At 35.8% G+C, this 15,166-nt stretch overlaps 1 protein-coding gene across 2 annotated transcripts; it reads right to left on the minus strand.

The window, feature by feature from the left end:
- Window positions 1-663: 663 nt before the first annotated feature.
- ccnf (cyclin F) lies at window positions 664-14,540 on the minus strand. Of its 2 annotated transcripts, none has more exons than XM_052549773.1 (17): window positions 14,336-14,540; window positions 13,135-13,292; window positions 12,937-13,043; window positions 11,969-12,036; window positions 11,644-11,840; window positions 11,018-11,071; window positions 10,797-10,895; window positions 10,632-10,709; window positions 9,294-9,442; window positions 8,949-9,113; window positions 8,741-8,864; window positions 7,550-7,730; window positions 6,444-6,531; window positions 5,129-5,228; window positions 4,917-5,050; window positions 3,830-4,002; window positions 664-2,824 (listed from the first exon to the last, which is right to left on the minus strand). In XM_052549773.1, exons 1-17 carry the CDS (start codon window positions 14,346-14,348, stop codon window positions 2,424-2,426), a joined length of 2,289 nt encoding a protein of 762 aa, XP_052405733.1. In that variant the 5' UTR covers window positions 14,349-14,540; the 3' UTR covers window positions 664-2,423. The 2 variants fall into 2 exon arrangements, with proteins under 2 accessions (XP_052405733.1, XP_052405732.1); XM_052549772.1 differs by having other exon boundaries at window positions 10,797-10,901.
- Between the last annotated feature and the right edge of the window lie 626 nt (window positions 14,541-15,166).

The following is a 15,166-nucleotide window of genomic DNA, read 5'->3' on the forward strand; positions in this document are numbered from 1 at the left end:
CCCGCGCGTCAGCTTATAAATGAAAATTAATGAAAGTTAATGAAAAATACTTTCCTGTCTTTAATGACTTCCCATTCTCAAAATTATTTCTAGTTTGAACGTGTTTAATACCTTCCTTTTGATTTGATGTATTATTTTTAGTTTATCATCTTTTATTACCTGTTACGTTTTATTTTGAGCATTAAAAATAAATAACAGAAAAAATACTTTATTTGTGGATTAACTAATATATATATATATATAATATACACATTTTTTGCATGTTCCAATATTATATTTTTTTACTTTAAAACATAACTCAATCACATAAGTTTTATTTTTTTATATTGTGTCTTTACTAGTTCACATTTTTGAATCATGCAAATTTGGTATCACACTATTTATGCAAATATTCAGGTGCAACAGACCTCAGAAATGCCTTGTTTTTTGTTTGTTTGTTTAATGTGACCTACAACTCAGTTATGGTTGACTAACATCATTAATCTTTTAATGAAACCTCAGTTTAGCAACTGTTTGACCAGCAGCATGTTCACGAGGTCACCAAACCACAGTAACAGCGTGATCTGTAGAGATACTAAATCAAAGTGGGTGTAGAACATGCAGTGATAGACATGAAATGGTTGCAAACCACAAGTTCCCATCAGTATGCAAGAGAAACACTGCAGGCTAGCAAACATAACTACTGCATTGTTTTATTGTGGTTTTCAGAATATAACAAACACGTCTGTTTTCAAGTTCACATGGCCTTTCACAGCTTCATACATTTATATATTTACACTTATACACAAGAATGAATTATTTACAGTTGCAATCCTTAGTGATGTTTAACATACAGTACCAACAAGACCTGCACAAAAATAATAACTTAATGCTTTTAGTGTCATAACCTCAAACAGATGAACACAGTCGAACACTCACAAATATATATATATGTACGGTTGATTGTTCAAGCATATATAAAGGTAAAACTCTCGTTACAAAGCATCATTTCGGTTTTCAGCATTAGGTCATAAAAAGTGCTCAGGAATCTCTCGAGGTCATTATGAAAAAGCATGTAAAGCGATCACTTTCATCGGCTGTTGCATTGGATCTGTCGTAAAAGTATGTGAAAAAATTCATACAGCTTTACTGTACGTTTACAGTTTTCTATGCAAGCTTATTTTCACCACAGGATAAATTGTTTTGCACTTTTTTATACCACTTTTTGGACTGTTCTTTTTTTCTACGAATTGCGAGATTTAAGTTTGCAGTTGCAAGTTATAAAGTCAGAACTTTAATTGCGAATTTATATATTTTTCGTTCCATTTTTTTTCCCACACAAATGTACGCTTATTTTTGAAAAATTTATTTAGCAAATTCAAATTTATAGCTCACAATTCAGACTTTTCTTGCACTTTTCTGACTTCTCAAAATTGAGTGATATAAAATTTATTTCGCTAATTTACAATTGCGAATCTATCTCTCACAATTCTGCCTTTTTCTCACAATAGCAAGTTTACATCGTGCGGTTCTGATTTAGAACGTATTAGAAAACGTAAAATCATTCTTCAAATAAACTCACAATCGTGAGTTATAAAGTACAATTCTGAGAAAAACAATTTAGCTCAATTTTGACTTTCTAAAAGGTTTAAAATTCTTTAATTCTGCGAAAAAGTCAGAACTGCGAGATGTGAACTCACAAAAGTGAGGGGAAAAAAGTCAGAACTGCGAGAAAGAAATAAAGCATCAGTTTTTTACTCCGTGTCGGAAACAAGCTTCCATAGGTTTCACAGGTCAAACCTTCAGTGGTATCAAGCAGAAAAACAATATGAAAATAGTTAATGCAAGAACTTTGGCAGAAGATTAGTGACGAACGCAAACGAATACGCAAATATAAAAACACTGGAGTCGTTCAGTCTAGTTCAGGATAAATAATCAAAATACGCGATGAGAAACATCGATGTAAACGAACCAGTTTTGTTCACAGAGTGCATCTGTCAACATGAACCTTCATGGACTGAGTGGGTTTTCTCCGTAGCTGCATGTAACTTCGTAAAAGACATATTTGATAAACTTTCAGTCCTTTTATGTAAACAGTATGCTTTATAAATTCGGAGACGTAACAACGTACACAAGACTTCAGAAACAGTGACAGTTCCAGTGATTTTAACACATTTGAGGCATTAATCCCGTTGCTTTTCAACAGCAACAGTCGGGTGAAGGCGCTCCCGCCATCGGGAGTCGAAGTGAACTGCATTATGGGAAGGAAAAAACTTGACCTTTGTTTTTCTGATCATATTTAAAGCTCAGAAATTGACATTTCAGGCCCTTTATCTCACTCTTGCTGCTCTGAGATAAAGACCGTCAGCACCAGTGAACCAATGTGCTCCTGGTGGGCGGTCAGGAAGTGATGCGTTAAGTGATGACAGCTTCCTGTCAATCAATCAGAGGCTAAGAAAGGCCACGTTGGCTGCATCCTCGTCGCGCTCCGCCTCTCCTTCGCTATGTGCTGCTGTGTTTTTCCTCTTCACCTGTCGGCGAGTCCTTTGTGCAGGCGGCAGCAGGAGACAGAAACCGGCGGGATTTTTGGGAGAGACCACAGAGGAAGAGACGTGCGGACTGGGAACACTTTGGATGGACGAGTATCCCGAGCTGAGGCGCTCTGTGCAGTAGGTGCTCGAGGAGGAGGATAGGTGGCGTGTCCAGGGTCTGCTGCTCCCACCCATCGCCTCCTCCTCGGTGGGCTCTTCACAAAGGCTGTCGTCATCGCTGGAGAGAGCACAACAATGCATCTGTCTGTCAGCGCACTCGACCGCCGGCTCCATCTGCACCTCCATAGCTGATACTGAGGCAGAAAGACATTTGGTTACTCATCAAACTCCTTTTCGATGAGTGGGACTGAAAAGGTGCTTGGACAATTCAAATGTCATGAAACTTAAAGGAAACACGAAGATTTACATTTTTTTTTTTTGCTCACATTTTTGTATTTTCTGTTCGCACATCATGCACAAAATAAAGCAAAAAATATATGTAATATTATAATTAAGAAAAGAGAAGTCTGAGCTTTAACAAGATTCTGTAATATTTAAAAAAACAGCATAAGTTACCCATGCAAGCTTTGTGCTTTATTTCAAGTCTTCCGAAGTTAAGTTTTGGCGAGGAACAGACACAGATTTAACAGTCATTTGATAATAATAATAAAATAATAATAATTAATAATTTTTTGAAGGTGAGAATTTTAATAATACAATAAAATTATTTCAAATAAAAAATGAAATGATAATATAAATTAGTAATACATTGTGTAAACAATTTAAATAAAAATAAATGCCATTTTAATGATTTAGATTTTATCTGTAATTTAAATGGGAAATAATCAATTTTAATAAATTGTAAAAATATTTTTCATTGAATTAAATTTTAACAATGTTATTATTAAATTAATTAAATGATGAGTTTCCATTCAAATTATTTTTATTAAAGTCATTTGTTTTGCAGTTAGTTTAACAACGATTGAAACCTTTCTTTTTTTTTTAATTAATACAACTGTTTTAATAAAAAGTATTAAGTTAACTTTGAATTACCATTGTGTATGAAACATGCTATATAAATAAACTCGCCTTGCATTTAAAATTATATAATGCTTCTATATTTTTACATATATTCTATAAAAATAGAACTAAAACTGAAGTGGTTGCTCAGAATCCATGCAATATGAATCTCAAGTTGATGAACTCAAGATGTCGTGACAGTAATGTGACTCATGCATCAATAACAATTGCTTATTGTTTTTATGTAAGATGATTCAGAAGATGATTTAGATGATATATGAGCCATTTCCCCCACTCACTTTCTCCGTCTTTCTCGCCCTCACTCTCCCGGTCACCCTCGTAGCCGGAGCAGGAAGTGTCCAGGCTCCAGTCCAGGATGTCTCCCAGCAGCATCTCCTCCTGAGTCGACAGTTCAGCTGTGGGCGTGGCCAGGAAGCTGCCCCGGTGCTCCTGCATGCTGTCCTCACGCCTCCTGATCAACAAAAACAATTTAAAAAAAATCAATGCATTCCAATCATCACCATCTTTTCTCCCAAAACATCATTTTAAGGATGCAGAAAAAAAACATCAGTATTAGAGATGCATGATGTATGATGTATGTATGATGGCTGATCTTCTACATTTATGGTTTCATTTATTAACAGTATTCACACTTAAACTTTCATTTCAAATGCTTTAAATTACAACAGGCCTATTTTTTTTATTAAAAAACAAATAACTTAAACATTAACTTCAAATATACAAAACAAAAATATTGATGCAGGTTAATTAATTAATAAATCTTATATATTATATACACTTGTATACTATAATAAAAATATATTTGTAATGTTTTACAATTAATGCCATTATTTAATAATACAAAAATGATTAAGTATTGTTAACAAATAATATAACTAAGTAAATATTATAATTTATAATATATACCAAATATAAAACAAAAATAAATAAAAAATTGAACGAATGACGATAACAAATTAATGAACATTATATATATCTAAAAAAAAAAAATTAAAATTAACAGAATTTGCCTGTTCATATATGACATACAATATTTTCCCCTAATATTGTTAAAATGATAAAAAAGAAAGAAAGCTTATTTGCAAAACATAGAATAAATTGTGTATACAATTGTTGCAAACTTCAACTATTAGAGCTACAGAATTTAATGGATTTTCTTAAATTACAGTGCCCCCTACAATCTGAAATGAATGATATTTGATGTTTCCTCAAACTGTCTTGGTGTTCATGTAGAAATACTGCACTTACAAGATACTCACTATAAGTTACACATAAAAAGAAATGTAAAAAGTCAGGGTTGAAAGATTAACATGATCCTGCATCTCTAGACAGGATTCAGGCCTGGCAGGTAACGTGAGTTCACACCTCTTGCTGTTGCTGGTGGGAGAGGACAGGAAGGTGTGCATCTCTGCTAGCTGACAGCAAGCGCTGGGCGCCTCCACCTGCGGCTCCACCTCTGGGACCTCCAGCACCTGACAGAGCTCCTTAAAGCCCATCACCTGAGACAGAAACACACGTCACATCACACACACTTCAGCGCAGAGCGGACTCCAAGAGAAGACGACGACGACACTCACCGCGTCTCTGCTGATCTGATGATACGAGTCGTCCTCAAACCTCTGCTTGACTCCGGTCAGAGACTCGTGTCTGTAGTCTCTGGGCACATCCTGACCGAAACTGTGCGTGGAGAGAAAGAGTGGCGTCAGTGACAAATCATAAAAAACGTATCCTATTATATTATTATTATTATGAAAAATTGACATTCACATTCACAGGTCTATAAATGTTAAATTATGGAGATTTCATGCATTTTATGTAACTTCGAGGCATTTTTTTTTTTATAAAACAGAAGAGTAAAAGTTTGGTGCCAGGAGGTGAGTCACAGCTGAACCTGAAACAGAAGTGTTATATTAAGACTAAGATTAAGCAGAGGGCAGATCAAAACTCGCTCGACTGCTCTGCATTTATCTCCAGCAGATAACTCAATCTCAACCGAACCACATGAACCCGCTCCGCACGCCTCGGGACCCCACTGAGCTCGAAATCAGTGGGACATCGACTCATTATCTCAGAGATCAGTCAGAGAGAGAGAGCGCTGTAACTCGCCTCAGCCTGAGAGATCTGAAGACATCATATGAAGACATCTGAAGAGCTACATATAAGAGCCAGAACGCACCAGAAAACACCGCTCCACAAATAAATGAAATAGTAATTCAGAATCACTTTACTAACATATTGTGTAACTAATATAAAAAACATAAAATAATAAAGAAATTAGAATTAGTGTTATTTTAAAGTAATTGATATATTACTTTCATACTTTGAATATTTTCTGTTGAGACAAACCAACAACAATTTTATTAGAAATAAAAATATAATAATGATAAGTATTATAACTAATAATTTATACAAAAACATAATATTATGATTTTTTCAAACGATTGGTTAAATTTGTTATTAGTTACAATTTATCATCATAATCTTGTTGTTTATTAATGTTGTTATATCAGTTGTATTATTAATGTAGGTCTGAAATTTCATATATTAACACATTTTCATATATTAATATTTTAGCTTTAACTTTAATTTTATTTAAATGTTTAGCAATGCTTGTCTTTTTCATTAGTTTGTGCTTTTTAAAGTGTGTTTATATAGCATTTATTAGCATTAGTTACTTTAGTATTTCAACTTAACCTAAACGAATTAAATAGGTTGACTTCGATTGACTGCACATCACTGCCTCCATAGAAACACTGCGGAGGAAACAGACCCACCGCGACAAAACAACTACAGAGCGACGCTGTGAAAAGACTGCTTCTCTCAGGCTCAGTTTAACAATAAACGCTTCTGTGTGAATGAATCCGATGGATAAGGATTGACGAAGACACTCACCACTTGACGTAGAGCAGTAACGCGCAGGAGACCAGGTCGTGTTTGGAGAGTCCAGTGTTTTCCTCCAGCTGGACGGGCCACACGGGAACTGTTGGGACACACACACGTTTCTCAATGAGGCTTGTGGACTGCTTCATAGGGATGTAAAGAGGAACCACGATTTAAATACGTGACGATTCAAACCGGCTGAGATACCAAACTAATTGCGATTCAGTTGGAGTGAGAGGTTATTTTAATATCTCTGAGGGCAACCGACCGTCTTTAGAGAAGTCTACGTGATATTTTCTTTTCATCTTGGCTCTGAACAATGCATATTAAACTAGTGTTTATAAGCACAGCTCTGTTTTGTTTACAGCGGTAACCCAGGACACACTACATCATCATTAGTGTCTGTAAGCGCCACCTGCTGGCAGAGAGTGGAGTTGCATCTCATTCAGCACACATTTTATGTTATGCTCTTAAACAATCTCTAATTTTTAAGAAAAAATATGGTTGCATAATGTGTGTGTGTGTGTATATATATATACACACACACACACACGAATGAATTTACATAATTTATATTCTAAATAAATATATAAACATTTTTCAGAAATGTATACATGCATGTATTTATATACACATCATAAGTATACACACATATATTATGTAAACAAAAACTTTTTTTGGATGCGATTAATCACTATTAGTGGTTTGACAGCACTAGTTTTATGCATAGTTATCAAAACTAAAGTCACACCATTCTGTTATTGCTTCATTTTAAAATGATACAGTCAAATTTAGATTAAAAACTGCTCATGCTGCATGTTGCTGCATCTCTGTTTGGGTGATGATTAAAATGCAGTGGTTGCCTCTAATTTTAAATGGAAAGAGCACAGGCGAAGCCTTAGGCTATGTTCACACTTGGCGTCTTTTCTGAGGAGGTCAGAGTCTGTTGTACATTATAATCCTATTGAGTAAACAATGTTTTCAAAAAAAAGTCCTGAGAGCTTTTTAAAACGGGTCTTTTTCTGCTAGACACAGAGCGTCTTTTCAGGTTTTGTAAATCGTGAATCGACTCGTTCCATCCCTAATGCTTCATGTGTTCGGTGGGATGGCGGCGGTACCGTAGTTGTGCAGCGCTCGGGTGAGCAGAAGGACGGCGCTGGCGAGTCGGGCCGGTCCCGGGACGGTGAGGGGCGAGCAGAGCAGAGAGAGTTCACAGATGTAGCTGAAGAGGTGAGAGCTGCGCCGCTCCACAGGAAGCAGAGACTGAAGCACCTCCCCATAATCCAGCACTGTGGGGGTCTGAAACACCACATTAACGTGTTACTAAGTAGCACCATTAAATGGTTCATATGAATTAAACTGACTCTTTTAAGGCTCAGAAAGCCTGGCTTTGAACATCTGTGAGATAATCTTTTATTAGAGACAGACTGATAACCTGTCTTCCATGTAATAAGTTCTTAAAAATCAGTTTTACAGATAAAATGGCACCATCTGGTACATCGCTGTCATTGCACTGCTGTGCTTTCAACAGGAAGTCAACACGGTTTTCAGACTTTTTATTATATGCGATTTAGGTCGTAAAACATTGGATCTACATATCAGTTATTGGAAACGTAAATATAAGTATCAGATGTAAAGAAAAAATAATAATCTTTTATATGCGTTTATAGTGTTAAGTTGTTTTTTATATGTTAAAATGCTATTAAATAAAAGTCTAAAAATAGAGTAAAATATTTATTTTTAATTAGAAAAAATATGAATATATACTGTATATTTACATAAAATATCTTAAAATTATATACATATTTTAATTGTGTTATATATTTATTTCTATTATTATATTTAAAAAAATACATACATAATACCTATAATAAAACTTCCATAATATTCGTACATTCCTGTAAATTATTTTAAAATACAAAATATTTTACAGAAATAAACATACAATTTACTACAGAAATTTCTAAGCAATATTACGTACTTCTATTTTAGAACAGGCAAAACAATAAATATAAACAGACAAAACAATAATCACTATAAATACTAGCTATTTCATTTAGACGGCTTGTCAGTATTGAATGAAATGCATATATATTCAACATCCCTCTTGACTTTTTTTTTCTCAAACGCATTGCAATGCCTTGAGGAATAAACGTTGCATTGGCCAGTGAGCTCTTAAGTCCACAGCTCTCTCAGTTCTGGCACTGATGAACTCTGAACTTCAGATGCAAGGCTTTGTTAATCTGAGCCGGCAGCCTAGAATGAGATCTTTGAGCTGGTGTGAAAGCGTTTCCGTCTGTATAACTGACCCGTATCTTCCCGTCCAGCACGGAGATGACCTCCCCCATCATGCGCACCAGGTCCTCGTACTGATAGGTGTTGTCTGTGAGCCACACGGCCTCGCGGATGGTCAGGATCTCTTTGCTGATGTATCTGAGGGGTCAGACGAGTCAGAGGGAGTTCAGCGGGGCACAGAAACAGCAGGAACAGAGCGTCAGTGTGGCGCTAGCGGCTCACCGTGTGCTGATCACCATGCAGGCGATGCCCAGCAGCTGCAGCTGGGCCTTGGGCACCGAGCGCCGGCTCAGATAGCGGTCCACACAGCTGATGGTCACGTGCAGCACCTGACTGGAGAAGTCCTTCATGGTGGTCACCTCCACCAGCCAGTCCACCAGAATATACCTGCCAAAAAACAGGGGGGACAATTATATATATAGACAAGTGATACTCCAATCAGGATTTTTGCAACTGATACAAGTCATAATCATAATGACATTCTAACAATCCTCTCATAGTTGCAGGTTTCCATGTCTATTAGCTGCAGGCTGAATCAGGAGCTGATCTGAAGCGTTGATGTTGTACCTCTTGGTGGTGATGTCCTGTCCCTGCAGGTGTTTGGGGTATCTCAGGGGTGACGGTCCGGAGTGGAAGAACTGGGCCATGATTTCAGCGCAGGCCCGCGGCTCCAGACCCAGAGGACTTGCGGATCCACATGACTTCGCAAATGCCAGCTGGGAAACCAGAAGAGACAAATTAGACAAACACGAAACCCAGAATGTGTGTGTTCAGTATGGCGTCACAAATGTACAGACCATAGCAAAAAAAAGAGTCAATCTTAATTCGAAGCCCCCATACATGTTTATTTACACGCGTCAGAGCGGCATTCAATCTGGCACAGCTGCTGATTATTACAAATAAATGTCAACAGTGGCAGAGAAAAGCTCCAGATGAGATGACAGGAATGATGACGCAGCTTTCCAGGCCGTGCTCTTCCATTATGAGCGCGCTCGGAGCACAGGCATCGTGAGAATGGAAGCATAATGGAGACGGATGATCGGTAATGACTTCACACAAACACAGACGTCACGTTCAGACAGCAAAGGTCAAAACATGAAAATAAACTGAAGCCAGAGCCATCAAAAACAAGATGTTTGTTTATAGTTCAACATCATGCTACCATGGCTCTATTCATGCTAATACGAATTATATATATATAAATAAATAAATAAATAAATATATATATATATATATATATATATATATATATATATATATATATGTGTGTGTGTGTGTGTGTGTGTGTGTGTGTGTGTGTGTGGGTAAACATTTATTTTTCTAAATGTATTTATTTATTTTTATATTAAATATTTTACACATTTCAAATAAAATCAAGTAACTGTTTTCATTCTCAGTGATAATGAAATGCTGAACAAAGTCTAAAACTATATCTGGGCCTCACAATATCAGTAAGTTTGCATAACAATATATTATTAATTATATAAAAATATATTATATATATTATAATTTTTACATTTAATTTTTTATACATTAAGTATAAGTAAAGTAATTGCCTTCATTCTTAATGGAATGTTTAAAATAAAAATAATTCTGGTCTCCAAAAGGGAAAATAATATATACACATTACTATGTAATTTACTATATTATATATGTATATATATAATATATAGATTTATAGATATATATATATATATATATATATATATATATATATATATATATATATATATATATATATATAGATATATGGACATATATAGACATATATAGATATATATAGATACACACTGTGGTGCCTACAAAATATTTCAGCAAAAATAAATAAATTCATCATGCATATTACGATTAAAAATGTGTATAAAAAAACACCAAATTTTCCATGCACATTTATAGTGTAGTCACCTGAGCTTCCCAGCATCCTTTAGCAGCGTAGTCCCTGAGCGTGCGCATGCACTGCAGATACCTGCCGGGATCGGTCGACTGCAGACAGAACACACACCAGCCATCAGCAGCCATCAGCAGAGAAACAGACTCACAATGATCAGCGAGTCCTGAGGAAACTCTTACCGACGTCCCGCGGTTCATCACCCACAGCAGATACGAGCTCTGCACGCTCCCGCAGCGCGCCGACTCCTTCAGCATCACCGCAGCCTCGCCACGCTTCTCCTCATCCTGACAAACACAGAGACACCAACATGAGCATCTCACGGATCACGACTTTAAGATCACTCAATTCAGCGATGCTACAAATCAAATTCCTTCTTTTCTCAGTTTTAATGGACACTCACATCAAACAGCTGAAGGACTCGAGCCAGACAGTACAGTAACGGCCCTCTCCGGCCCTGGACACACAAGAACATATTGCTATATTTAGAATGAGATGCTAACAAATCCTGCAAATATAACAAATATAATTATGAAAACAGTTACCCAACATTGGCAAAATATTTAATAAATATATATATTAATATACACCTACATTTTTTAATAAAAAGATATGAATTTAAGTGTAAACTAAATTAATAAATCATTCAGTATTGAAAAATATTTACTAATTATTGCGTATTTTATTTATATAGATATACACATTAACATTTAAATGTTTGTCTGTATTTTATTTTTATTTTTTGAAAAACATTCACCGATTAGGCATTTTCTTTATTCACAAACCACAGTAAAAACAGTAATATTGTGAAATACTGCTATTTGAAATAACTGATATTTGAATGTATTTTAAAGCTGAATTTACTCCTTTGATGCAAAGGTAAATTTTTTAGCATTTCAATTATTGGTGTTTAACTATTAATAAGCATTCTTATTACTGTCAATGCATAAAATAATTATTTAATTCGATGAAGTTATATCATAATAAAAGCCACCAGAAACGTTGGTCGTGGCTATGAATGCTGCTCACCAGGTTGGTCTCACACTCGGCCTGGAGCCGGTCGTACACCACGGCCTTACAGCAGCCTCCAGACGTGGACCACGGCGGCCGGATGAAGAGCCAGATGAAGGGGTCTGAGAGCGGGGACCTGAGGCTCTCGGCCAGACTGAAGAAGCGCGCCGCCATGCGGCCGCACAGATCAGCACGGCCCTCCTCGCTGAGCGAAGCTGCAGCACATTCACACATCATTACAGCTTGATCAGACCAATCAAACCACACCCTCAACCAATCAAATCAATCAATCAAATCAACCAATCAACTCAGAGGAACACTGGGAATGAGAGCAGGAACTTACGGCCTTCATTGTACAAATACGCAATTCCTAGTTTCACAGCAGCTTCAAAGTTCCCCTTCTCCGCAGCTCTAGATATCATAGAGGACAATTAATGAGAAAAATGAAATAAAATTACATTCAAAATAAAAAGCAACAACAAAAAAAGCTGTCTTGAAAGTAAAAAATGCAAGCAAAACTAAGGAAATAATAAATATAATTTTTTACATTATTATCAAATAATTATATTAATATAAAAAAAATTATATAATTATAAACATCTCATGTATATAAAATAAAAACATCTATATATATATATATATATATATAAATATAAAATTTATCTTTGTGTTTTTACATATATTTTAAAACAATTTAAAGTCATTTTATTCTCTACTTTTATTTCTTGTGCATCTATCGTAATTATTTTATGATTATTTTAATTCCTTTTAAATGTTAAGCACTTAAGATTACCTTTATGTGTAAAATGTGAAATATAAATAATCTTGCCTTTTCTAATCATTTAACTTTACGGTCCAACTATAAAATAACAATACTAATCTATATCTACCTATCTATACACGTTAAACCACCAAACTTTTATTTTGAGAGAAATGAACTCATTTTTGAAACACGCAGCACATATTTCTTTAATTAGATCAGTCTTGTGATTCAATCACTCTACGCTATAATGTGATTTTAGGTTTTATTTTGATTAATCATGCCGCCCTAGTTTCCACAGTAATGGAAAACCTGAAAATACCATTTAATTTGAAAAAATAAATAAAATAATGTTTTCCATGCCTGAAAATGATTCACATAAGACTTGTTCTACAGTGAATCGATCTACACGAGGCCCTTTTGATGCACTCGTTTTGATTCAATTACACAAACCGGTCCACAAATGAATGTGAAACATTACTTTCACGGTCCTCGTCCGCAGTCACAAACAACTGAAAACCGGTGGGAAAACTGGTGAAAATGTATCATACCTCTCAAACAACCAAACGGTGTCAGGAGCCGGCCAGCGGTCTTTGAAGCTCACTCGTGCCCAGACGCTTGAGTTCCCATCAACAACGTCTCGGAGATGAGAATGAACCTGCGGGATCACAAGACATGCACTGTTAGAAAACCCCTGTCAGGTCATGGCAGCTTGATGAGGTCAGATGCTTGTGTTCGGCTGGACTGACAGCTCTGACGGCGAGGAGATCCTCAGCGGAGAGGCACTGGAGGACACACAGGAGCAGCTCTTCAGGAAGAGACAGCAGCGGGACGACGGCAGGCGCACGCTTTCGCACCCGCCTCCGGACAGGCACAGGGAAACATCTGGCACATCTACAGTGGAGCCCTGGAGAAGACATCCACAGTTAACACAAGCACACTGCATCCAGAATGCAATAAAGAAATGTAATTATAAATCAGCGTGTGGCCAAAGATCTTCACATAAGCTGCAATTTTGCAAATGTGTTTTTCGTCACCGTTTTATTGGCCTAACCGATTAACTGGTCATTTTGAGATAACTGTGTCTCGTCAACAGAATTAATCATATTCATCAGCATCCTATATGGCATTTCTTCTATATATCAGTCAATCTGCCCACTATTGACCATTAAATATTAATAAATGCAAAAGTTTATATGTTGAGCAATGCACAAAGTAACATTACATATGGCAATACATATTATCACTATATTTTTCACTATACCACTGTAATTAGATACACACTGTGGTGCCTATATATTACTATAACCATAAGCAATGATATTTATGTAATACCAATGTAACGTTAACGTTACTTCAAATAATATCATGATATTACCATGGTACTACGATGGAGGTACACTGGGACGTTGCTTGCGAAATACAGGACACCAAGAGAGATTATTTACATGTTTTTTGAGTCTGGATTGTTTAAAATGCTTTAAAGGTTATTGATATAAGTAGAAAACACATATTTTATATAATAACGATTAGTTGTGTTGCTTTTCAATGGCAGTTTAGACCAGCTCGAGACCGGTAAACAGTTTTCCCTCCTGATTGATAAACCAGTCATGAGACAGAGGATAACGGACCTCAGTTTGGGAGAATTTTTAGTGTATTAATATTTACTAAAACAACTTCATCAACATTTTTTTTATGCTTAATATAATATTTATATATCGTTAAATAAAGTTTATTCCAATCACATACTGATAAACGGGTAAGAAACAGGTATACGTTTACGTCAAGTCAAATTTTTTTGTAGCTATTTCATAAACTTTAGACTTGATTATGATGAAATAGAAACAGGAATGTTTATAACTTTCGACGAAATATGTTATTATAAATTTTTTAGGGTTAGATAACTGAAAATCTATCATTTAGTGAGATTAAAGTAAGTTAGTTACTTACCGCCCGCTTTCATTTCAAGGAGGGATCTGAGAAGTCAGTTTACAGCAATTAAGCTTCACAGTAATCTGAAATTAAAACTTAATACTAGACTCTAAATGAATAGAATCAGATTAAGTGATTAACCTACTAGATGACTGTTAACTAATAGTGTTGTAGTTTAAAAGACAACTCTGACTCAACCATGCAACTTCCACTAAGCCCCTCCCCCCGATCGCGTAGCCACGCCTGCGCGGACAGTTTAAACATCAACTCTGAGCGCTCACTGGCCAGAAAACGGATACGCCCACCACGGCCGCTCCTGCGATCTGATTGGCCGTCGGGAAAAGCTCGAAGCCCCATTGGTCCGTTTTCCTGAGCGGATAAAAGACGTCGATGTATTGGCTGGAAAGATGCTATTTCGAATTACGCGCTTACGGCGCTGCGGGACACAGACTGGTCCAGTTTGGAGGGGTTTCGCTCAGTGCATTCTGGGAGACGTAGTATGTAGTGTAACATCAGCAAAATTAATCAGAGGAAATGTATAATTTTTTACATTAAATTAAGTTAATTGTTAATCAAAGAATCAAAGTGTGTGTGTGTGTATATACACTGCATATAGCCTATATGTAAATATATATTTTTTTACTTTTAAAACAGTGTTTATTACTTTTTTTTGGGATAAATTTTTACAATAATTTTTTATTTTTATTTTTTTTTTTATTTAACTTGTAAGGAATATTTTCTGATGACAAACTTTTATCACCAGAGAAAGTCAAATAGTCAAGCTATTATTAATTCATTTGGTTGCTGTCCTTTCATTAAAAAAAAAAAAAAAAAAATTTTGTTGATTCT

The sequence above is a fragment of the Carassius gibelio genome, chromosome B3 (assembly GCF_023724105.1).
Source record: "Carassius gibelio isolate Cgi1373 ecotype wild population from Czech Republic chromosome B3, carGib1.2-hapl.c, whole genome shotgun sequence".
NCBI classification, from domain to species: domain Eukaryota; kingdom Metazoa; phylum Chordata; class Actinopteri; order Cypriniformes; family Cyprinidae; genus Carassius; species Carassius gibelio.

Bases quoted from the DNA above. Each gene is read 5' to 3' on its own strand.
- ccnf (XM_052549772.1), bottom strand. The intron at 13,044-13,134 runs GTCAGTCCAGCC...GTGATCCCGCAG, and splicing joins ATCTCCTCGCCGTCAGAGCT to GTTCATTCTCATCTCCGAGA. The intron at 7,731-8,740 runs GTCAGTTATACA...GTGGTGTTTCAG, and splicing joins TGCTGGACGGGAAGATACGG to ACCCCCACAGTGCTGGATTA.